The 24,989-nt window shown below is 43.4% G+C and overlaps 1 protein-coding gene across 5 annotated transcripts in view; it reads left to right on the top strand.

Annotated features, from left to right (window-relative positions):
• The window catches only part of LOC146809667 (sulfotransferase 2B1-like), a 654,164-nt gene that overhangs the window by 326,676 nt on the left and 302,499 nt on the right, over positions 1–24,989 (top strand). For all 5 annotated transcript variants that reach the window (XM_085616523.1, XM_085616519.1, XM_085616520.1 and 2 more), the window contains one exon: positions 7,454–7,580. In XM_085616523.1, the coding sequence (XP_085472649.1) occupies positions 7,454–7,580 (127 nt within the window). The remainder of the gene's footprint in view (positions 1–7,453; positions 7,581–24,989) is intronic.

Below are 24,989 nucleotides of genomic sequence, written 5' to 3'. Positions count from 1 at the left end.
CCGTACCCACGCTCTGGGGGCGTGGGTACGGTCCGTACACGCGTACCCCTACATCACCACTGCAATGGTGGTACGGACCGTACCCACGCTGTGAGGGGCGTGGGTACGTCCCGTACCACCATTGTGGTGGTGACGGGTACGCGTCCACATCCACTTCCGTTGTGGCGGGACGTGGGATTGGTGGACACGCACCCCGAAGTGACCAGACCATGGAGGTAATTAATGTGCAGAATATATTTGTTTTTTGTGGGGTGTGGGTTATGTTTCCTGCTCCTTGCACCCCCCCCCCTTGCCCCTGGGGGTTGTTCTGACCTTCTGCGGCATCTGCTTCGGTTTCTGAACACGAGGTCGTAGGCTATGAGGGCCGGGATGACGCGTAGGTTGGGGTCCATCGCTGTCTGTCGCGTACCGGTGCTCCTTCTTCGCGTCGTCCTCAATTTCCCGGCAGTTTTTGGCTCCCGTAAAAAATGCTACGTGCGGAGTGACGTAGGCACGAATCGTACTTGCTGGTCCGTAAAACGCTGCTTGACTCCGTCCGGACGTCGCGTATGCGCTGTCCAGATTCAGATTTGTATGTATTTTTTTGCCGGTCAGTCTTTTGTACGACTCGTACGGAAATGGTATTTCTGTGCGAATCGTACTTGCGAGTTTGTAAGGTGTTTTTCCCGGGTACGAGCCGTACGGAGAAAACGCTCCTTACGACCATTTGTACCCGGGTTTTACAGGATCGGAATCGGCACCTAAAAGTCATAAAATTCACTTACAAAATTAAAATAGCAATTAGCCAGATGAAACATGAACATAAATAATTACCAAATAAATATTTGATTAAAATGATAATTTACAACAAAAAACTATCATTAATACTAAATACTAAATCAGTAAATATACCATAGAAGAATTAAATTATATATTAAAATCATGAAATTGACTTACAAAATTAAAATAACAACTAAACAGTTAATTATTTTACATAATTAATAACAATTGAATATTTAATATAAATGTTAAAATAATGTCAAATAAAAATCAATAATTTATAAGGTAAATATTTTCCTACCTTATTCCCTCCCAAGAATCAGTAACTGGCTAAAAAATTATAATTAACCTATTAAGTGCCTCATTGAGATGTTGGGCGGAAGGTCATCCGACAGCTCGTCGGTGGGGGTTCACCTAACATCTGAGGCATCTGTCCGACCGCTGTATTAGGATACAGTGAGTCCAACCGATGCCTGCAGTTGAGGAATCCCCTCGGCCTCTGACAGGTTCCAGAAGCTCATCGGGGTGGCCGGCGAATTGGATTTCCCAGAATGGAGGCAGTGCCTGATTGGGCACCGCCATGGGGATTACAACACCCTTTCCACCAGACTTTTCATTTAGAAAAGGCTGTTTGAAAGGGTTTTTTGGGGCCCATAGCAGGGCTCCTGTCCCCCGTGGCCCTCTGCTATAGGCCCTAGGGTGCACCTATGCTGCCCAAGTAAACAGCCATGCATCATGTGGCAGTGCCTACCACACGGTCATGGATGTTTCAAATGTGTATTTTTCCTATTGTGGCTTGTGCTGCGGCACGCAGCACATGTTGAAATAGGAAAAATACACTTTCCAACCTCCGTGAAGGTGGTCCCATCCAAATTAGGACAAGAAGGCAGCGGTCCTGTTTCTGCTAAGATGCCGGTTGTATAGTAATGATTCTCTTAGTGTAAACAAAATATTATTACATATTACAATTTACAAACTATACTCAAAAAATAAAAACCAATTTCACTATAATAATAATACCGAAAATTGTATAACTGATACATGTTAAAAAATTAAAACCAATAGATAGTATAACTATATTACATTAAACAATATTTTATACAGCAGTATTGACAAAAATGATATTATAGACATTAAAAAAAACATTCTTAACTTTTATATTCTGCCCCTCAATATTTTTGACTTGATGAAATTTTTTACATGATATTTTTGCACCACAATATTTTCGAAACAATGGTTTAATTATTCATCAAAACATGCATATGCTTTCCAATTAAGAACTGGGACATTGGTGCAGTTACTTGCTCTAATGAAGTGGTGCAGTGTCTTACTGATTCTTGTGTTGATGCCATGTCTCTGAAGATAGTTTCCAGAAAAGGCTTTTAATCAGTCAATCAATCAGGGGTTTGAATAGCACAGCTACTCACCCTTGAGGGTCTCAAGGCACTTGGGGGGGGGGGGCTGCTGCTGATCGATCTGGGTTCAGTCGAAGAGCCAGGTCTTGAGATCCTTCCTGAATTGGGTCAGTGACGGCGGTTGCCTGAGGTGAAGGGGCAGGGTGTTCCAGGTCTTAGCAGCGAGGTAGGAGAAGGATCTTTCTCCTGTTCTTGTCTTGTAGATCAAAGGGACGGAGGCAAAGACCAGCTGGGTGGAACAGAGGTCTCTGGCTATAACATGAAATGTAAGGTTGTGGCTCAGATATGCTGGTCGAGCATCGTGAGAGCTTTGTAGGCATGAGTGAGGAGCTTGAAGGTGATTCTTTTGTCGACTGATAGCCAGAGAAGTTTACAAAGGTGTTCGGTGATGTTGCTGTGGCAGGGGGTGTTGAGGACCCGTCTGGCTGTGGCTTTTTGAATGCCCTGTAGTTTCCTAAGGAGTCTCTGGGTAATACCGGTGTAGAGTGTGTTTCTGTAGTCGAGCCCGCTGGTGATGAGTGAGTGGGTGACCATCTTCCTTGCTTCAGTGGAGATCCATCTGAAAGTCTTTTGAAGCAAGCCTAGTGTGTGGAAGCATGAGGAGAATATGGAGTTGATCTGTTGTGAGCGAGGAGTCCATTATGATGCTGAGGTTGCATGCGTGATCCTGGGGGTGGGTGGGGTTCCCAGTGCAGCAGGCCACCAGGAGTTGTCCCAGGAAGAGGGGGTGGGTCCAAGGATGAGTACTTCAGTCTTGTCTGAGTTGAGTTTGAGACAGCTGTCCTTCATCCAGGAGGCAACGGCCTTCATCCCGCTGTGGAAGTTGATTCTGGTGGCCGAGGGTTTTGGTGGTGAGGTATAGGATCAGCTTGGTGAAGTCGACGTAGGAGATGATGTTAAGTCTGTGGTTTCTTTTGATGGTGTTGAGGGGAGTCATGTAGAAGCTGAAGTGGGTGGAGCTTAGTGAGGAATCCTGGGGCACTCTGCAGCTGATTTGTGTAGGCTTGGAGATAAATAGGGATAGTCTGACTCATTGACTTTGGCCAGAGAGGTAGGATCGAGCTCTCTTCTTTTGAAACTAAAGTATATTTGATAGGTCATTGTTTGGAAGCTGAAATGTCTGAGTGGGTTGCTGTTTTTTTATGTTTTCAGAGGGGAATGCTCTGTAGCAGAACCTCAAGGGTACAGAGATCCCTCTTTAAAAATGTATTTGCCATGGTCTGTGGTTAAAGTCAGGTAACTCAAATTTAATAAAACTGGAATAAGCTGTCTATTTCACACAACTGTACATACTAACTGATACCAAGGATGTTCTTGTCAAAAGTGACAAGAGGGATTTTGGGGATGAAAAAGGGTATAGAAAGGAATTATAGCATACTGTAACATAAAGTACAGTGGAAGAAATGGCATTTACTTATTACAATGATCAAGGAACATTTTGTAAATAATGTTTGCCTTTAATGGTTTTGTTGTGTTGTTCAAACCAGACCAAGCATTTCCAGTTGCAGTTTAAGTCTATCATGAACTATTATATAAGGTGAAAAGCAATGCTCACATAATTCTAATCATAGGGTAAGATCCAGCTCAGCATCAAGTGAAAGTAGAAAGCACATATAAGTCTTGCGTACATGTCGGCTCTTCACAATTGTAGGGATAGGAAATCTTACATCTTGCACCCTTTGACTGTCGATGACATACATGATGACTCCTACCGGCGCTTAAGATGTCCAAAAACCTATTTTTGTGTGCTAAGAGAAAGAATTGGAAATAGAAACTACACCATCTCTTACAAAAATGTTTGCTTTCTAGTCATTCCACTGTTCTCTTGAACCCTACAACCAGGGGTAACTAAAGGCCAGTCAGCAGCTATTGCCTCTTGCTGCACCTTACATTTGTGTGCTTTTCCCGAACTGATACTCATTTGCTATATATTTCGTTGTTTCTGGGGCTTGAATTTCAGGTGCTCACTGTAGCAAAGTGCCTCTCTTCAAAATTGTGCAAATGTGAAAAGGTACAGTGAAGGCAAATCTCCCTTTTCATTTTTGCCGTTTAAGATGATCTATAGAAAATGGTATTTGAGATGTTGAGAATTTGATATATGTACACTCATACCTCCATAGTAATATCTGTTTATTGTTGTCACTGTAGCAATGTAGAATGAGGATGTCTAACATTGACCCACACTAACAAGATCCTTGTCACGTTTTCAAGATATTGGCATGCAACAACATGCAATGAACGTACAACCAGTGAAATAATTGGGTGATTTATCTAATATTTATACAAAAAATCTGGATTAGATGCAGCTCTTATGGACGCATGTGCTGGACACCACTTCTACTGAAAAAATGCTATTGTAACTTTTCTTTTCTCATTCTATTTTAAACATGTATTGCTAATTATTATCCTTGATCTCTTTGCTGGTTCATCCCTCTTGGACCTGGCCCTTTCACACCCAAACAATCTGCAATATTCCTCTGATTTTTGCTGATTGGTTTTTGTTGGCTAGGGGGCACTGGGCACTTTACAACTGCTAACTGCAGCACTTATTCTGCCACCCACTTAAGTAACCCTATCAAAATGTCTCAGGACTGCCATTGTTGAGCCAGTGAGTGCAGTTCTAAACTCCCATGTCGACAAAGCAAGCTAACCCTCTTGCCAGGCCCAAACCTTGCTTTTGAATACATATAAGCCACACCTAAGATAGGAACGGTGCAGTGTATTAAAAAAGTAGGACATTTACTTTTGAGTTTTACTCTCTCTCCCATAAAATAACATTGATTACTTTATTACATCTTATAAGTGTAATTTCCAATTGGAAAGAGATGGAACCCCCAAGTTTGGTGTCTCTGGATTCACAGTTTAAAATCCTACCTTATGGTGAAGAAAGGTTTTAATTTTTAATTCTGAAAATGCCAGTTTTAAAAAGTTGGCATTTTCTTACTTTAGTCACTTGTTGCCTTCTGCCTGTCTCTAAATATGCATCTGGGATGGGTGACAGCTGAGCTTTGTGCATTTCCTCTAGACAGCCACACACAAAGGGAGCTTGACGTGACTGATGGGCCATTCACATCCTGATAAGCCATCCTGGGCAGGATGGGAGGGAGGAGCTGGCACACTCTCCCCCATCCTCTGCTGTGTCCTGTCCTCATAAAAAGAGCTGCATACCCCCTTGCTGTGAGTCTGGAGCCAGGGCAGTAAGGGCAGGGACTCAGTGCACTTCAAAGGACTCTCTTTGAAGTCTCCCTCACTTCAAAGGCACAACTGGATATACGTACTGGACCTCTGCATCACTAAGTCAGTACACTTCTGGAGCTGTGGATACTCTGCCAAGAAGAAGGACTGCTGTGCTAGTACAGGACTGATACTCTGCTGGACTGGTATTCTGCTGTACTCCTGCTTTGCTGAGCTGACCTGCTTCCTGCTACCCTCTTGCCTGGGAGTGAGAAGGACTGGACCTGCATCTCGCAAACCCAGAACCAGAGTGCCTCAAAGGGCTTTTCTGCTTGTCTCCTGCTCTGATATCTCAGGGACATCAAAGACTTCCAACTCATCTACCTACAACACTAGGACTCTACCATCTGAGAGTCTTACCCTGACAAGTTGTGTCAATTCAGTCTTGGGCCCTTGGAAGTGGGTATAAAGTGCCATGTATCACCAATGTTACACAGTTCGGAACTGGTGCATCTCCCTTGGTGCTGACGCATCACCATTGCTGCAAGGAATGAAGACAATGTATCGCCGACTATGTGGCGCATCCTGATGCATACTTGACTTGCACATCTCAATGACAACGTATTGCCTATATTTTGTGGTTCGATGACGACGCATTTCTGACTTGCGTGGCTCGAAACCGATGCACCACCTACATCTGAAGGGATCGACTATGAAGCATTACTCCTCTACTCCATGCATCAGATCTTTGTTGACCATGCAACAAGGTAATTTACAGCAGGACAAGGTTGGTCCCTGTATCTGCCCTGCACTCCATTGCCTGAACTTTTGGATTTGACCCGTTCTAGCACAACCAAATAACCTCGGTTGATGCTTTATACTTTTAAGCACTACCTTTCAGCTTATTTGTTATAAAATTCATACCTTTGGTTGAACTTATTAGATTTTTGTTGTTTTGGTCTTGTTGTGTTCATTACATTAAGCTCTATTTTTCCAACCAGGTGTGGTATCTTTTTGTGTTGTGTTTTCACTGCTTTATTATTTGAAGTGTTGCACAAATACTTTAAACATTGCCTCCTAAGTTAAACCTGACTGCTCTTTGCCAAGCTGCCAGGGGCTGAGCACAGGTTGATTTACGGTGTGTTTGAGATTTACTCTAATAAGGATTTGGGGGCATATGTATCAAACGATTTTGTATTCGCAAACGCTGCGAATCGCAAAAAAACAGCGTTTGCGAATACAAAATCGCAAAAGGAGAAGTATGAAGCATTTCAGCCTTGCAATCTTAAGGAATCGCTAAATTTGCGATTTCTTAAGTTTGCGTAAGCATTTAAGAAATCGCAAATTGCGATTTCTTAAATGCAATGTAACACGCACCCAAGTTGTGCGATTTCTCCTTAAGAAATCGCAAATTACCACCAACTTCAAGTTGGTGGTAAATTGCGATTTCTTTGAAATATGCACTTTTTTGCATATTTCAAAGTGCCATGGGGTGCACATACATGCCCTTGGGGCATGTATGTGCGCCATATGTGCACAGATGCTGATTTCAGGGATGCATCAAGGTGTCATCATGACACCCTTGCACCTTTGAAAATATTCTCAATTTGCGATTAGCAAATAGCGATTCGCAAATTGAGAAGGACTTCCCATTCATTGCTATGGGCCTCCTGGCCCATAAGAATGAATGGGAAGGTATTCCTTAATTGCGATTTCGCAATTTGCTAATCGCAATTAAGGAATTTTAAGAAATCGCAAAATTTGTGCGATTTTTTCAATACATCCCGTTTTGCAATTCTCAAATAGCGATTCTCAAAAAATCGCTATTTGAAAATCGCAAATGGAGATGTTGATACATATGCCCCTAGGATTCCTACTTGGACAGGGTGCATACCTCTCTCAACCAGAAACCCACTTTCTAACAATCCCCTTTCTCCCCCATGGCCCTCCTTACAATGGTACATTCCATCTGTTTTAGAATGTGATATCAGTTTTTTGTTCTGGTTAGATTGCGAAGAGATGGGAAATAAAATATGGTATTTACTTATACCAACTGGAATTTTGTCTTCTTTAACAAATGCTAACCTGCGGAATTATTCTTTCAGATCATATACACATGTCGAAACCCCAAAGATGTCCTGGTCTCCCTGTTTTACTATTCGCAGTTTGTAAAGTTTATAAAAGACCCTGGACACTTTAATGAATTCATGGAGGATTTCCTTGAAGGTAAAAGTAAGTATATCTAACATTTATTTCTTATGACTACCAGATTATGCCCTCACTTCTGTTGACAGACAGGTGAACATTTAAAAATATGTGTTACATATACAAATCTTTCCAACCCAACTTGACCCATAGACAATCTTTTAGGATAAATAATTCCTAACTTCAATAAACCAATGAAATTGGGGATCAGGCATCTGCCATTATTTTGGTGCACCAAGGTGTACCAAGCATGTAAATCAACTCTAAGTACTAACGTTTTCCATTCTTCACTGGTTATATAAATTCAACTTGAGGTAGTTTCCTGCTCCACTAGATCTGTAAATGCAACTCAAGGGGGTTGCGATTTCCTTGCTGCACAAGAATTTGAGGTGGGAATGTTTTCCTTGTTGCACTAGGCAAGTAAGTGAACTCAAAGGGGTGAGGCATTCTTTGTTAGCCACTTGTCACTGCCCAAATGTTTTTACTTGTCAGTACAGGGTGTTGGCAACAGATTGCTAGCACTATAAGCTCCACTAGAGCTTTTCATATACTTGCTTATGGTTAAGCAATCAATGAGTGTGAATAGGATTTTTGTTGAACCTTCTTTCTTGCCAGACATACCTACCACATTTAAGACATCCATTTGAGAAGGGTAATATTGGGACATGTTAGACCTGTCAGCCTTAGGGTGGTGTTCCTCCTACCCTTTAGTCTTCCTCCTCCATTTGTTGCTGATTTCATTTGTGTTGGTCTTAAAACTCTGCACATGTTATCACTGCTAACCAGTGCTAAAATGCGCATGCTCCCTCTTTAAAACAAGGTAACATTGACTTGTCCCCAACTGGCATATTTAATTTACTTTCAAGTCCCTAGTAAAGTGGCATGACAGGTGCCCAGGACCTCTGTATTAAATGCTACTAGTGGGCCGGCAACACTGATTGTGCCTCCCACTTGTGTAGCCCTGAAACATGTCTCAGGCCTGCCATTGCAGCCAGTGTGTGTGCAGTCTTAAACTGCCTCTTTGGCCTAGCAAAATAAACCTTTGCCAGCCCCAAACCTTCCTTTTAAGTATATATGTCATCTGTCGGGTAGGCCCTGGAGTGTCCAGAGGGCAGGGTGCAATGTATTAAAAAAATTAGACAGGTACATTTAAGTTGTACATGTTTTGGTAGGGAAAAACTCTTAAATTCATTTTTCGATATGCAAGTCCTATCTATCCCATAGGATAACAATGGAGTTACCATAGTATATTTTATACTTTCAATTTAACTTTCAATTTCCAATTGGAATTGGTAAACAGTTCATGTTTGGTGTTTCTGGAATCCTAATTTAAAGTTCTAATTGATAGTGAAGTTGGATTTTAAATTACAATTCTGAAAATGCCACTTTTTAGAAATGTAGCATTTTCCTGCCTTAGCCATTTAGTGCCAGTAGCCTGTCTCTGGTCACATGACTAGGTGTAGCTGAAAGTTGGGCTTTGTGTATTCTTCCTAGACAGCCACACACAAGTCACCCCAGGCAATATGTGAGAGAGGAGCTAAGTACAGCCCCCCTTACGCCTGGATATGCTGTGTCCTGCCCCCACACAAAGGGCTGCATATCCCCTGTAGTTAGTCTGGAGCAAGGGCATTGAAGGGAGGATGCCTGGGGACTTCAAAGGGAAAATTCTAAAAGCTTCTCCCACACTTCAAAGGCACAACTATGGATACATACTGGACCTGTGGATACTCTGCCAGGAAGAAGGACTGCTGTGCTGCTAAATGGCTGCCACTCTGCTGAATTGCACTCTACTGGACAACTGCCATGCTGTACTGCTGCCTTGCTCACCTGCTGCCTGCTGCCCTCCTGCCTGGGTGAGAAGGACTGAACCTATATCTCTTCAAACCAGAGCTCCAGTGTGAATACAAAGGCTAGTTGGTTGGCCTCCTGACTTGAGCCTCAGTGAAAGAAGTCTACAAAAACCTTGCCTCTGCACTCTGCCATCTGTGAGTCTATCCTTCCAAGTGCTGCCATTTCAGTCCTGGGCCCTTGCAAGTGGGCTTAATGTGCTTTGCCAGTCTCTGTGGATAAAGCAGAACAGACTCATCTCCTTTGCTGTGTACCGCAACCCCAAGCACAACCGACCTATCTCCGTAGCTACGTAGATTGGACCTGTCACAAAGACTCACATCGCCACTGCAGCCTGCATCATATTTGGAACTGCTGCTGCTTGATGCATGCTTGCCACAGGCCATTGCATCTCTCATCTACTGCAGCCTTGATGATGAAGTCGGACCCCGCAACGCAGCCTCACAGCTCACCAGAACCAATGTATCGCCCCGACTGCGTGACGCATCACCTACTCCAGAATTTGCCTCGCAAGCGCTCGGTATTGAGATCTTAGACAACGACGCAACTGGACGTTGCACCGCAGCCTCACTGCATCTTGGAACCAATACATAGCTTCAGCCATGCAACTCATCTTTGACGTGGATCCTCTCAATGCTTTGCAAACCAGGAATGAAAGTACTTTGTTCAGCTGGTCTAACTGGCTATCTAAGCAGGCACGTGCTCCATCGGCATCAGCGTAAACTTGTGACTTTGTCCCGGTCCGGTGCTGCCAGGCATCCAGATTTGCTGCTTTATGACTTTTAGTGCTATTTTCACTACAATCTTTAAAACTGAATATCTCCTGTTCTACTGATTGGATTTTTGCTGTTTTGGTCTTGTTTCATTTACTAAAAACTACTCTATTATTTTAACTATTTTGTGGGCTCCTTTTGTGGTGTGTTTTTACTGTGTTACTGTTTGAAGTGCTGCACACATGCTTTCCACATTGAATCTAAATTAAGGCTGACTGCTCTATGCCAAGCTACTCTAGGGTTGAACACAGGTTAATTTTAAGGTTTACTTGTGACTTCACCCTGAGAAGATTCGTGGTTGCTGCTTGAGAAGAGTTTCACCCCCCTGCCTCAACCAATAACCCAATTACTTATGGGTGTCCCCAGAGAGGTTTGGACTTGTATATGTGCAATGCCTACAGTAATTTTTTCTTACATTACCACTCCATGCCAATTTGAGAGTTAAATTCTCATTGATTGGCTTCTTTTTGTTTTTTCCAAATTCTTACCCTAAGTGTTGTGTCTGGAACCAAATATCCACCTATGGGCCAGCACCAGAGTGTCAAAAAAGCTATTTAGCTGAGAATTCCACAAGAGTGGTCAGGGGACCCACCAGCAGAAAGAGGGGGATAAAAAATAAAAAATATAAGGATTGAATTTGAGTTGGCAAAACATGGAGTCCCATACTGTGGCCCAGCTCGAAGAGAGAGGACTTCCAGCAAAGCGCACCGCCAGGAAGGTGGAACTGCAAAAAACGCTTAGAGCCTGGGCGGAAGATCGCCAGTCAGTGGTGGAAAGCCACAAAGGGGATGAAGTGATGGAATGAAAAAGAGAGGATCTCCCTGAGATCCAGCCTTCAGAAGAGGTGGATGACTTGGCCCCTGAAGTGGAGCCCACTGAAACCTGTCCCCACAGGAGTTGGTAGAAAGGAGGGAGGAGATGGAGTTCAGCCTGGAGATGGCCAAGCTCAGGATGGATGAGAAGAAACTGGCCATGGACGAGGAACTAGGTTTGGAGCATTTTGGCTCATGAAAGTAGCATTAAGGAACTTGAACTGAAAGCAAGACATGCATATTCCAGCAGTACTGGTGGCAGCATACCTGTAGTGTCTGAACGAGACAAACATTTCTGCATTCCCAAGGGTCTGGTGCCCAGTTGTGTGGTAGGAGCTGATACTGATAAATGTTTTTTCTCCCTATGAAGTATCCCTAAGGGTTTACACAATTACAGAAGAGCATGAGGGGGGCATTGTAGAAACACATGTCTACGGTGGAACAGGACACATTTCTTACTTATTGGTTGGGAATCAAACCAGGTATTCCCCTATGAAAGCCATCTTGATCACAAAATTTGGGCTCACTCCAGAGAAGTACCGGCAGAGGTTCAGGGGTAGCCAGAAGCTACCCAACGAGTCCTGGGTAGATTTCGTGAACTACTCTAGCAAGACACTGAATGGTTGGGTACGTGCAGCAAAGTAAATGACTACAGTGGGCTGCATGATCTCATTTTCAGAGAGCACGTACTCAGCTATTGTTTTCCAAAAGCTGCACCAGTGCCTAGTAGACTGTAAGCTATCTGACCCCTGGAAGCTTGCTGAGGGGGCTGACTTCTGGGCCAGCATAAGAGTGTCCAAAACGCTATCTGGGGAGACTCCTACAACGGTGGTCCGGGGTCCCACAAGAGGAAAGAGGGGAGAGAAGAACTTAAAAATAGGGAGTTCTCAAAAGGCCAAAAACATAATTCCCAAAGGAACAACAGTCATCAGTCCCAGTCTGAAGAACCTAAAAGAAGTGGTTCTTTGAGAAGCAGACAGGGAGGTTTGTCTTAAATGCACAAAGTGCTACAAGTATAGACACATCAAGGGCGACTTCAAATGTCCCAAGAGGGCAAAGCCCCTCACCTGTGAGCAGACACCTGGGTTGGCTAGCGTAGTACTCCAGGAGGAGGTAGTCCCAGTTAGCTTTGGGGAGCAGACAGAGGTTACACTGGTTTCCCTGAGGTTTGGGAGATGATGTAAAAAGCCCATATGCCAGCTAATACTTCTAATACAGGCAGTGGGTCACCATTGCTGGGCAAAGGGTGAAGGCTCTGAGAGACAAAGGAGTCAACATGACTACTGTGGGGTGTCAGCTGGTGTCTTCAAAGCAGGTCCTCCCTAACACATTTCACCAAGTCATAGTGGCAGACAACTGTGAGAGTCATTCACTTTTGGCTCAGATTCCCTTTGAGTTGGTTGGAGGGTCCTGAGCTTCTGTAAAAGTAGCTGTGAGCCCTGCAATGCCTGTAGAGTGTCTGGAGCACACTATCTTAATGGAGGTAGAGCTCAGGTCACTTGGAGATCTTAGGATTTCCTGAGTAGGTCTGTATGACCACACAGGCCATGGCTGCCTAAGAAGGGAGTCAAGGGTACCTTGAGTCTAGAACAATGGCCCAGGCAGCTGCCAAGAAGATTAAGGGCAAGGGGCGTGGAAAACCAGCCCCTGAAGTTCACCCAGTCTAGGTTGACGGGGCACCTGAGAAGGAGGACATTGGCATCCTGGTAGACCTGTCTGTGCTTGCTGGCTGGTAAGTTGAGGGTGGTCTATAAGGGAGGAATTCTACAAGGTGTAGAAAGAGTGCCACGTTTTAGAGGGCTTGAGGTGGCAAGCTGAGGCTAAGTCAGCAATGTGCTAAATCTGGGGATCACCTGATTTGGAATGATCTCCTATTCAGTGAGCCTAAGATTGCTAGACCTGGGGCAGACTGTGTGATGGTGGCCCCCCAGTGTTACATGACCTTCCCATTAGGGTTGGTTCATAACATTCCTCAGGCAGCACATCTGGGGCAAGACAAGACCTTTGACCATTTTTTTAGACCCGGATGAAGATGGCCGATGATGTATTCTGTACGTCCTGTCCCACCTGTCAGGCCAGTGGTAAGTCAGGGAAAAAGCTCAAGGTTCCCCTGACCCCACTACCTGTCATTGGCATTCCCTTTCAGAGGCTAGGTATCGACATTGGTGGACCCCTGGACCCCAAGATGTCTTTAGGCAACAGTTCCATCATGGTCTTGGTGGACCATGCCACACACTACCGAGAGGCTATTCCATAGAGGTTGGTGACTGCACATGTAGTGGCCAGGGCACTGATGGTGAATTTTTACCTGCAAGGGGGTCTCCAAAGAAGTAGTGTTTGACAGAGGCACTAACGTCATATCAGCATACATGAAGTCCATGAAGGATAAGTGTGGAATAACTAATAAGTTCTCCACACCCTATTACCACAAACCAGCTGTCTTGGGAGCGATTCAATAAGACTCTGAAGGGCATGATAATGGGCCTATCTAAGCCCATGAGGCGTAAGTGGGGCATTGTTTGAAATTGGGTAACTGGTGGACAGAGGTTTGAACCCTGGTCAAACAGCAACCATAATCCTAGTCAGGGTAAGGCACAAGCAAACCCAAAATTAACTTGTGCTTGCCCCCTAATAGATTGGCACACAGCAGCAGTCAGGCTTAACTTAAAGGCAATGTGTAAAGTATTTTTGCTGCACTTCATAGAGTAAAAAGAGTGAAAACACCACCCAAAAAGATCCCATACCAAGTTTAGAAATATAGAGGAGATTTTAATAAATAAAATAGGACCAAAATTATAAAAATCCAATCAGGAAAACCTGGGACACCAAAAAGCACAAAGCACCCAAAGAGATATTTGGTCATGACGAATGGGACGAATTCACAAGTTTAGGCCGACCACGATGGAGTGTGGGCCGGCTACAGGGACGAGGTTAAGCACGCTGATCACACTACCTGAAATCCTGTTTGAGGAGTGTTGTGTGGATTCAAGGTGAAGAAGTGTTGTGCAGCCAAAGCAATGCATTGGTTCCAAGATGCGGCAATGGTGCGACATGAGGTCCTGTTGCATTGTTGTTAAGAATTCTGTTGGTGGGGCTTGCAATGCGAAGCCCGGGTGTTGTGGATGCAGCGCATAGCCGAGGCGATGCATAAGATCTGATGAGCTGCAGGGTTGTTATGCGGAGGCTATTGTCGTTGTCGAGCTGCCGTCATAGAGAAATGCAAGGACCGGCGTCGGAGTTGCACTGCACCATCGGTGATGCATCGGTTCCAAAGATCTGAGGGTGATGCGGACCTTCTGTGCCGGGCGCAATTCACACAGCAGCAGCAATGCATTGGTTCTGCTGGACGATGCACTGCTCAATCAAGGAGATGCATTGAATCGACTGAGGAATGTTTCGCTCAGCAGAGAAGATTTGTCAGTTCTGCTAGTAAGCACCTTAGGCCCACTAGCAAGGTTCCAGGACTGGGGTGGCAGCACTTGGCAGGGTAGACTTACAGCTGGCAGAGTCCAGGTGCAGATGCAAGGTTGTTGGAAGCCTAGTATGTCCCTGATGCTTCAGATCAAGAAACCAGCCTACTAACCCTTGGAACAACTCTGGGTTCTCTGGGTTCAAGAGATGCTGGTCTCATCCCTTTTCACCCAGACAAGAGGGCAGCAGGTCAGCACAGCGAAGCAGGACTGATGTCATCAATGATGTCATTTGAGAAGTCATCAGCGATGTCATAAATTATGTCATATAACATGGAATGAGGGATTTCATATGTGAGGTCATAAGCATTGCATGGCGGGGGCGCAAGTTATAGTTATTGCTGCTAACTATAAGTGGTGGATTTCTGTGTTTTTAGCTAGTTTAAAATATTAGTGTTGTCCCTGACATATTCACCTAACTTTAACATTTCTTTAAACTTTGTTTTTTCAGTGAATTTCTAAGGTTAAAAAAAAAAAAGATCTTAAGCTATATGTATATATGGGGCTTTTTAAGATTTGATATAAATCGGTTCAGTAATATTTGAGATATTAAGTTCAAATATAATTGTGTATTTTGGCAGTTGGGCTCGAGAGGGTCTTGCAGGTGTCCCATGTGAGCGCAAAATCAAAATGGAGCCCTGTGATTGGGCAAGAGGCCCATTTTCCCCATGAGCATTCATGCTGTCGCAGTTATGAGGGGCTTCTGTGAGTCCCATTAGAGCAAGCGTTCTGATTGGCTGGCTGTTGGAATTTTAGAAATCAAATGACTGCCATTACTGTTTACTGTGAATAATTGGAGGTGTTGTCGAAATGAAGTTAAACAGCAAAATAAAGGGGCAGTAGAAAGGCATTCTGGCTCCCTAGATTTTGAGAATAGGTGTCTAAGGTATAACTACTGTGAAGATAATAAATTTATATTGTTTTTAAGTAATTTTAACGATTTTGCAGGACTCTCACAGGATCATGAATATTAAAAAGTAGATGAGTTCTAATACGCTGTTTTATTATGAATACATATTGTGGCTCTTGTTTTTGAGAGGGAGTGTGTAAGAGATAAGACTGTTATGACTAGATGATTAACTCTTTTTTTTATGTTATGATCTTGTGAGACTCTTGAGCAAACATGAAAAGTAGAAAAGAGTAGGTGATCTTTGAATACACTGTAGTATGCACACTTGCTACTGTGGGAAGGAGTCTTACTGAAGATGGTGTTTATCAGAGTCTACTATTTATACCCATTGGTTTAGTAAGAGTTGTGAGTAGAGTACAGTCTCTTCCCAAACCCAACTATGCACAGCCATTATAAGAGAGGGCTTTTAGGAGGTATGTCACTCTCTGGACAGAACCTACTATGCACAACTGTTATACAAGAGAGAGGTCTCAGCAGAGAGGTCAGTGTCTCTCCACACACCTTGCTATACACACCTGTCAACTGAGGGAGAAGTCTGGAAGGTGAGGTCTGTCACTCCCCACACCTTACTATGCACACCCAATATCTGAAAGAGGTCTGACAGGAGAGGCTTGTCCATGTACACACCTTAATATGATCACCTGTCATCTTAGAGAGGTCTGACAGGGAAGGGGAGCCCCTCTCCACTCACTACTATGCATTGCAGTCATCTGAGAGAGAGGTCTCAATGGGGTGGCCACTCTTTCTCCCACACTCTACTACTCAAACCCATCATCTGAGAGAGAAGTCTGAAAGGAGAGGCTAGTCCATGCAAACATCCTACTACGTACACCCGTCATCTGAAAGAGAGTTCTGGCAGGAAAGGCCAGTCCATGTCTACACCCTAATACGTACACCCATTATCTGAGAGAGAGGTCTAACAGGAAAGAGCAGTCCCTCTCACCCACTACTACACACACACACCTGTCATCTGAGAGAGAAGTTTCAGCAAAGAGGCCATTCTCCTTTCCCCCACCATCTGACAGAGAGGTCTGACAGGTGAGGTCAGTTCACATACACACCCTAATATGTACCCCTGTCATCTGAGAGAGAGATCTGACAGGAAAGGACAGTCCCTCTCCACTCACTACTATGCACACCCTTCATCTGAGAGAGAGGTATTAGCAGAGAGGCCAGATTCTCTCCCCACACCTTACTATAGTAACCAGTCATGTGAGAGAGAGGTCTGACAGGAAAGGCAAGTCCCTCTACACACCATACTGCGAACACCCGTTATCTGGGAAAGAGGTCTGCAAAGGTGAGGTCAGCCACCCCTACACACTACTACCCACACTCTTTATCTGAGATGGCAATATGAAAGAAGAGGCCAGTTTATCCATACAGTCTATTATGCACACCCATCATCTGAGATAACGGTCTGACAGGAAAGGGCAGTACCTCTCCACATACTACCATGCAGAGTTATAAATCAATGGAGCTTTGAAAGGAGAGGGTAGTCCCCCCTCACTCCCTAGTATGCACAACTATTATCCAAGAGAGGGCTCTCAGTGAGGAGGCTAGTCCCTCCCTTATACTACTATTATCCTACAGTTATATTACGATCCACCGAGAGACTAGCAAGAGTAGCATGTAAGCCTCAGGGATTGAAGTTTGCCACATGGGATTCGTTTGATCTCACAAGACACACATGGAAAACTACTGTGCTTGCCATGAGCTGTTTTATGATCCTGTGAAACTCTCATGAAATCGAATAGGGAGAACTAAAAAAAAAAAGGGGAGCAAGGCTAAACCAATAGTTACTATTTTTATTACATGGTTGAAGAAATGCTGTTATGTGATTGGGTGCAGAACCAGAGATAGTTCAGTTTTCTCGTGGTACTTTGAGGCAGAAGGAAGTCTGTTTGAGTTGTGCTCAGCAGAAGTGAATTTATTTGTGGTGCTTGTTGGAAATGGCAGTTTTTGCTGAGTTACCGCAAACTTTCTGCCTTCCTCCTACTATTTCTTCTGACCTCGTTTTTGTTTGCTTTAGGACTCTGGACACTTTACCACTGCTAACCAGTGCTAAAGTGCATGCGCTCTCTCTTCTAAACATGGTATATTTGGTTTACACATGTTTGGCATATTTGATTTACTAGTAAGTCACTTTTAAAGTGGTATACCATATACCCTGGGCCTATATTTCAAGTGCTACTAGTGGGATGCAGCACTGATTGTGCCAGCCACAGAAGTAGTCTTTCAAACATGTCTCAGGCATGCCACTGCAGTGCCTGGGTGTGCAGTTTACTGCCGTACGAAGCTGGCTCTGTATATACTATACAAAAGTAAGGTATAGTGTGCACAGAGTCCACTGGATCCCCAGAGGTATCGCAGAGGCTACATTAGATAATCACCAACAGCTCTATTCGTGTTAATATGGTCGAGCAGTTTGGCTTATCAGGAGGGTGTGTTAAGCATTTATTGTATTTACTCAATCAAGAACTGATGGCACACACACAGAGACTGAATCCAGACCAAATAGGTAAGTATAAAAAGTTATACTTATGTTTTATTCTAGAACCAAGCAGTACTTGGCAGAGGTAGGTAAAATACACTCTCAAATGCAAGGCTATACACAGAAATGCAATTGTGGTTGAAAATCGGAATCGTTGCAGGTTTTTGTTTGCTTCAAAATACATTGAAATTACTTGGGATTACTTTAGGATTACTTTTTAGTTACATTGACTATTCAGGGTGATATGCCTGGATATTAAAAAGAGTGTCCTACAATGCAAAGGTAAATAAGACAATTTTTAGGTCAAAGAAAGTTACTTTGGTTTCTCATACAAAAGTCGGTTCAACAGAACATTTTTTGACAAAAATCATAACATTGGTTACTATGGAGGAAAATAATGGTAACCGTTCACAGATAAGTAAACAACCTGCAAGTATGGCTTTCATTTAGGCAACCAATTTGCACCACCAGCAGCAAGAAGGTGACCGGGTACTGAGTGCAGAGGCCCAATGTTAGCCAATAGGTTTAGGGGCACCTTGGTTGGTGGCTGCTCACAGGCAAGCCACTTGGTCTTGGGAGCCTAGCTCCTAGGGTTAAGGTCAGGGCAAAGAGGGTCCCAGGTCAGCACCAAGTCTGCTCTACCAGCGGCGCAGGGGCAGCTGGGTGCAGGGTGCCTATGAGGAGTTGGGAGCCCAATGCAATCCTAAGGGGGTTGCCAGTTTGGATTTTGGCTGCAGGCTCGTTCCAGAAAGTCTTTCAGGAGGAACCAACAGTGGGGCAGGTAAGCTTGGGTACTCAAAGACATAAGTGCACCTCAGGTCCTCTTCTTGAGGGTACAGGGCAGCCGTATGCAGGGGTGCCTTTTAAGGTTGGATTTCACCTAACGGGGCCACTTGCAGTTGGTGGGGTTTCCGTGCAGAGGCTGCAGGTGATGTCGGGGAGTTATGGAGAGGTCAACCCATAGTGTACTCGATTTGGGCGTGCTGGGTGTCCTTGTTGGGACTGGTGGACATCTTGGACTCAGGCCATAGGCAACAGGTGCAGTGGTGGCTCCAGGAGTCGAGTTTCTTCATCCTCAGCAGGCTCAGAGTCTTTCTTTGGAGTTACTATGGAACGGAGCTGCTGTTTGCAGGAGATCTGATCTTTGTTGAAGGCAATCCATCCTCCCAGGGGTTCTGGAGGTCACTGGCTGCAGGATAAGTCAACCTTTGGTACAGAATCTCTGGAAAGTGCAGACGGGCCGGTAGGGCCGGTGCCAAATCAATTTTTCTCCATGGTCGACTCTGCTGTGCAACTTCTTCTGCCCTTCTTCGTAGGTTGGAAGAATCTAGAGTAGTAAGATTCAGGGTCCATCTAAATACTAAATTTAGGGGCGTTACAGGGGTGTGCAGGTCAGGACCAATAGATCCCTTCTGTGGGGTGAGTACGGCTGCTATTATGCCACCCTCTAGTGGAAGGGGGGCATGAGCCTCAAGATGGAGGGAACTGCGATATGTGCTTCACCTCGCCTCCCTCACCTGAGGGGTGACGTTGGCAAAGGTGGGCACGCCTCTCCTCCTAACTTAGTTTTCTCCTGTTTCTCCTGCCTAAAGAGGGGTCAAAAATGGGGGGAGCCAGTTGTAGCAAATAGCAGGGATAGCTTACAAAGGTGGCAGGTCTTGGAAGCTTTCCCCTCATGGACCTAGCCCATCCTGGGGGAGGAAGCATGGCACCTCTGCCCAGTATGGGCTTTGTTTCTGGACCCAGAAAGTGGATGGTCTCTACCCAGGGGTTCAGAAACTTGTCTGGTGATGACAAATGGAGTGAAGACATTCAGGAACCACACCAGGAATGGTCATTTTTCAGGGGCATCTCTAAGATGCCCTCTGAGTATATTTTACATTAAATCCTTAATTTGCATCAGTGTGGGTTTAATGTGCTGAGACGTTTGCTACCAAACTTCCCAGGTTTCACTAAAGCCATTATGGAGCAGTGGGGTTTGTAATGGCCAACTCCCAGACCATATAGTCTTTATGGCTTTACTGCACTTACAATCTCTAAGAATGTGCTTAGACACTGTAGGGTTACAGTGCTAATGCAACTGTAACCTCACCTAGGGGCTAGTGCACCCTGCTAGAGGGGTGACTTAGCTAGGCCCCCGGCAGTGGGTGGCAGGCATTGCACACAGGGATGTGTGCTGAAGTGTTTCAAGTGAAAGTTTACTTGAAAGACCTACGTGCACTGCTGTATGTATATAACATCATACATAACAAAAACAACTGGAAACAAGTAATTCTTCACCACTTTTGCACAATTTATTCCCCAAAAAATTTCAACCACAATTATTAAAATTGTTCATATATACATCTTTTCAAATCACATCAAACAATTTCACAGCAGACAGATTTGAATCGAAAACATCAATATTTTAATAATAACAATAATCTGTTGATGATGACTAATGCTTGTTGCTTCATCTGTGTGTTCCACATTGAAGTTTACCACTGCCCTATGCATTTCGGGACCCATGGTCCCTTCCTCAGGGGACACTGTGTTTAGACAAAATACAAATAATCCAGATAATTCTGTAAATCATACCTCAATTTAAACATAACCTAAGTGGACCAACATGAGACACAACTACCAGTAAAACCATATAATTCACTGTATTACACTTGATTGACTCACGTCTACCTCCAAGTGTCAAGTATAATATTCTAAAAAGTGTACATTGAATGATGACCACTAATACACCACCGAAAGATAAGCAGCGCCACCACAATGATTAAAAAGACATCACACCATGCGTTTTTCTTCAAATGCCCATACTGATACAATATACTTACACAGAATGGGCAGAAAACATATCCTGCAACAAGGATAATGTCTAATTAGTCTACAACATCCTGAAATATTCACTCAATGCGCAGGTGTGCACTGTGGTAAAGAACTGTTGGCATACCTCAAGGATGATCAGACCTGACGATCCAGTGTAATTGTTTTAAGTAAAGGTAGTTCCTATTTAACTGCACCCATCTGTGGCTGTTAAAAAAACTACCACAATGTAATCAACTGTCTGTGACCCAACTTGGACACCTTAGCTTACAAGCACTCTAAGCGCATAATAACTGTGTATCTGTGAGCCTATTTCTTTTGTTGTCCCCCGAACCGACGGAATCAATCCACTGTACCGACTGAAAGAAACTCCTATTTTCATCCGTTTACATACATCGTAAGAGTGGTGTCTTCCTCGTGCAAACACAAAAGATGGACTAACAAACCACAGAGTTGTCTCAGTACATATGACCACCATCTTCAGATAGTGCAAATGGGAATTGATGAGGAATGCATCCTATGGGTAGTTTACCCCTCTTCCAATAAAACAAGACCAAATGACCTCCTTAACAATCTCATAATGCCAGTCAAATGATCACAAATGAAACAGTGTCTTTCATATGTATACACAAAAGGCGAAAGAGCGAACCACGAAATCACCTTAATGCATATGGCGGCTATCTTAGGGTAGTAAAAACATATCAAATGAGAAATGTATTTTAGGATCAATTAACTCCTAGTCTAATTGACAAAGCCCAACCATATTCTGAACTGCTCATGATGTTAATGAAAACAAAATTTATTGTTGAACACAGGAGCAACATCCGATGTGGTAAAAATATCACCAAACTGACTGAACACTATGCACGTGTCAAACATACCCCAGATGATCTAACTGGACAGTAATTGAACAAATCAGACCAGGAAATAGGTCAGCGAACATCTTGTTCGAAAAAGAACAAAGATGGATTTACCGCCTTTCTACTCACACTATGGGATTTAACGACAACATCCCTTGGGGCACAGTGTTTAAACGCTAAACATTACACTACCCTTAAATGTTAAGGCACCAGTGTGCAAGAATTCCATCATTTCCAATTTGATAACTCATCTAACATACTTGGATCTCATAATGTGATCAACAACGTAATGGGTTAATCTGACCTACGCTAATGATATCGTCACCTTTGGCGTGAATACCATGGCCTTTTTTAACCTTTTGCTACCTTCATTCATCTTTCCACTTGTAGAAAGGGATCAAATCACAATGATGCTTTATTGATCCTGTATGAAGCATCGCAGACTTTTCTGCCTTTCATGATCATGGGTGTAAACCTTCTGCCTTTCATGATCATGGGTGTAAACCCTTCTTTCACAATTGCCCCTTCAGAAATAGCTCATAACAGCTGCAGTTCCTGTTGGTACTTTATTCAGAGTCTTGATAAGGAAAACACACTTTTTTCCACCTCCTACAGTCAAAGCTTTATTAGTCATGACAGCGTACACTCTGACTACAAGACTACCTCCTATAGTCATTGTCCGTTAGACATACCACATAACTAACGCAATGTCGTTATGCTTACACTGTAGTCCCCCATAAATAGAATTTAAAAAGACACACTCATAGACCTCTTGGTGTTTTTCCGTTCTGATGACAACTTCCTCTTTTCCAATTGCTCCTTTAGCTACGGTAGCAAAGCCCCGATCACGAGACCGCCTCCAATGGCCACCTAAGCGGTCTAGTCTTTGGTCTCACGTTAAACATACCACGTGACAAGCGTGATGACGCTATGCGTCTCCGGAGCAAAGCACTTCCTTTATTTGCATCGCTCACGGGGCGAATTACAACATTCGAGTCCAAAGGAGGGATAAGCAGGTTTCCTGTGTGTTGGAGGCTTTGGCGTAGTAAGTAGAGGCTCCGGTTTTCTTTACCCTGCTGTTTTGCCATTACCCCGTAAGTTATGTCTAACTTTACTACTCACTTTTCTCTACCTAGAGTGTGACTACAAGTCTCGCCCCCCACCCGGACTCATGCTGTGATGTTTAATCGAACATCACGTAAGCACCAATCACCAAACTCATTGTTCCGTTTTGGTGTTTGTGGATCAGTGTGAGAAGTCTCCTTTCTCCATTTCTACATCCAAGCGTTCTCTTTTGCCTCCTACAGTCAGCCAAAGTTTGTTGCTGATTTACAGTCTGATGGCCATTTCTATCTGCATAGAGCGCACGTCACGTGAAAATTTCACCCCTGTCGTAATCACTGCCAAGTAGGGTGTAGCTCTCTTTGCACAGCAGCTTCTTTGTTAGTTTTACTGGCATCACCGCAATTGTTCCACGATAACTCATTATACCGGCATGGGCTGATACGAGTGTTTATTCCCACCTGTCCAGGTACAATGACAATTCACTATTTGTGTACGTGAAGTTTGTTCACAAACTGAAATTTTTCTTGCCTTGTTTTCTGTTAATATACATGTATGTTGTGAATCACTGTTTGTTTTGTTTTGTCTCCTCATCCTTTTTTGCTTCAACAGAATTGAAAGCTTTCAGAAATCCTGAAGGCCTTTTCCATAACCGTAAGTGTTAGCGGTTCTAGATACCACTGGTTAGGGTGCGCCTTAGCGAGCGTATACCGCCGTGGTTGTCCATAATTAGGTCCTGAAGAATGCTTCATGTAGTATCGTTAGAAGCAGAAACATGTTGACCATTTTGCACCCTAATTAGGACGTAGCTGGTCTAATTATCACCAGAGTTCACACGTCCACCTCACCCCTTTTAACAGTGTCCAGTTTACCACCATTAAAGTTACATATTGGTTAAAATTGCGACACCTTTTTAAACCAGCACTTTCACAGACTGCACTGTCTCTTCACAAAAAAACCCAGCTCCGCTGTAAATCAGGCGTCGTAGCACACCGGGGAGACATTCGGTCTCTCCGGTGGGAACCCAATGATGAAGCATGTCACCAACTAGGTTGGTGAGTGAGGGTTCTTTTAAAACACAGTGATTCACCTTTCTTAACACTTTTTCACGTATTCAGCCTTGACGGATACATTCTTCTTTTGTTTACTTATATTAATGAAAACAAAACAGTTACAAGACATGCAATCAATGATAAAAACAAAAAGAATTTCACTTGATTTTGTAAACAGTGCATATAATACATTATCTGTCTCAGCTCTAAGTGTGTCTATACATATTCACAGTCCAATTATTTATTTACAGAATGTTATAAGATATATCAATAATATGCAGTGCAACAAAGCATAAAATGTTGGAAGACATACATGAAATGCATTATATAAGCATGGTTCAAAATGTGTAAATGCATATTCACATTCTGATTATTTCAAGAGTATGATAGAATATATCAGTGAGAGCGGTATGTGGGATCATATATAGCATCTATGTATGGGACATCTAAATGCATTGACCTAGACCTATGTAAGGAGTGACTATACTATAGGAAGCAACTTATATCCAACATATCGTTCAGACCGAATGGAGTCATTGTGTTAAATTTCTTGATCGAAAATACCTTTCTCTGTATTGGGGTCTTATTGGGGTCTAGCATGTCTTTGGAAATCACAATTTCTAAGACTAAAACCATAGTTGTGCAATGTTGTGGCATTGATCTAACCAGTGTACTGCAAGGTTGGAGTTCATTTTCTTGTTGTGGATCGTGCTTTTATGTTCAGAAATCCTTATTTTCGCTTTTCTTTCTGTCTCTCCGATGTAGAGCATGCTGCAAGGGCATTTAGTGCAGTAAATAATGTTCATGGATTTGCAGTCTGCCGATTGTTTAAGATTTACTGTTTCACCCGTTCAGTCATCATCAACAGATGATTGCTATAATTGCAATATTGATGTTTTCTATTCAAATCTGATTTTTGTGAAAATGTTTGAAGTGATTTGAAAATATATACACATGAACAATTCTAGAAATTGTGGTTGAAAATTCTTTTGCGACATATTGTGTAAAATTGGTGAAGAATTACTTTTTTGCAGTTGTTTTTGTTATGTATGATGTTATATATATACAGCAGTGCACGTAGGTCTTTCAAGTAAACTTTCACTTGAAACTCCTCAGCAATCATAGAATAGGGAGACAGGCAGTTCCCTAATCTTGCGTAGCACACATTAATTTGATTACATTGATCCTCAGTTGGGTTAAGACGCAATACAAGGTGTACCCCACTCACTATATATTTGAGTTCAAGTTGCTTCTGCCTATAAGAAGTTAGCAGCATCCAGTGGTCAAATCATGTATTTTTAAAGTATTGCAAATCAAAAGGACAACTGTGCTGATACAAAGGGG

This window comes from Triturus cristatus, chromosome 7, assembly GCF_964204655.1.
Source record: "Triturus cristatus chromosome 7, aTriCri1.1, whole genome shotgun sequence".
Lineage (NCBI taxonomy): Eukaryota > Metazoa > Chordata > Amphibia > Caudata > Salamandridae > Triturus > Triturus cristatus.
The sequence above is the reverse complement of the archived record's forward strand: the minus strand, read 5'-3'. Positions and strand labels throughout refer to the sequence as shown.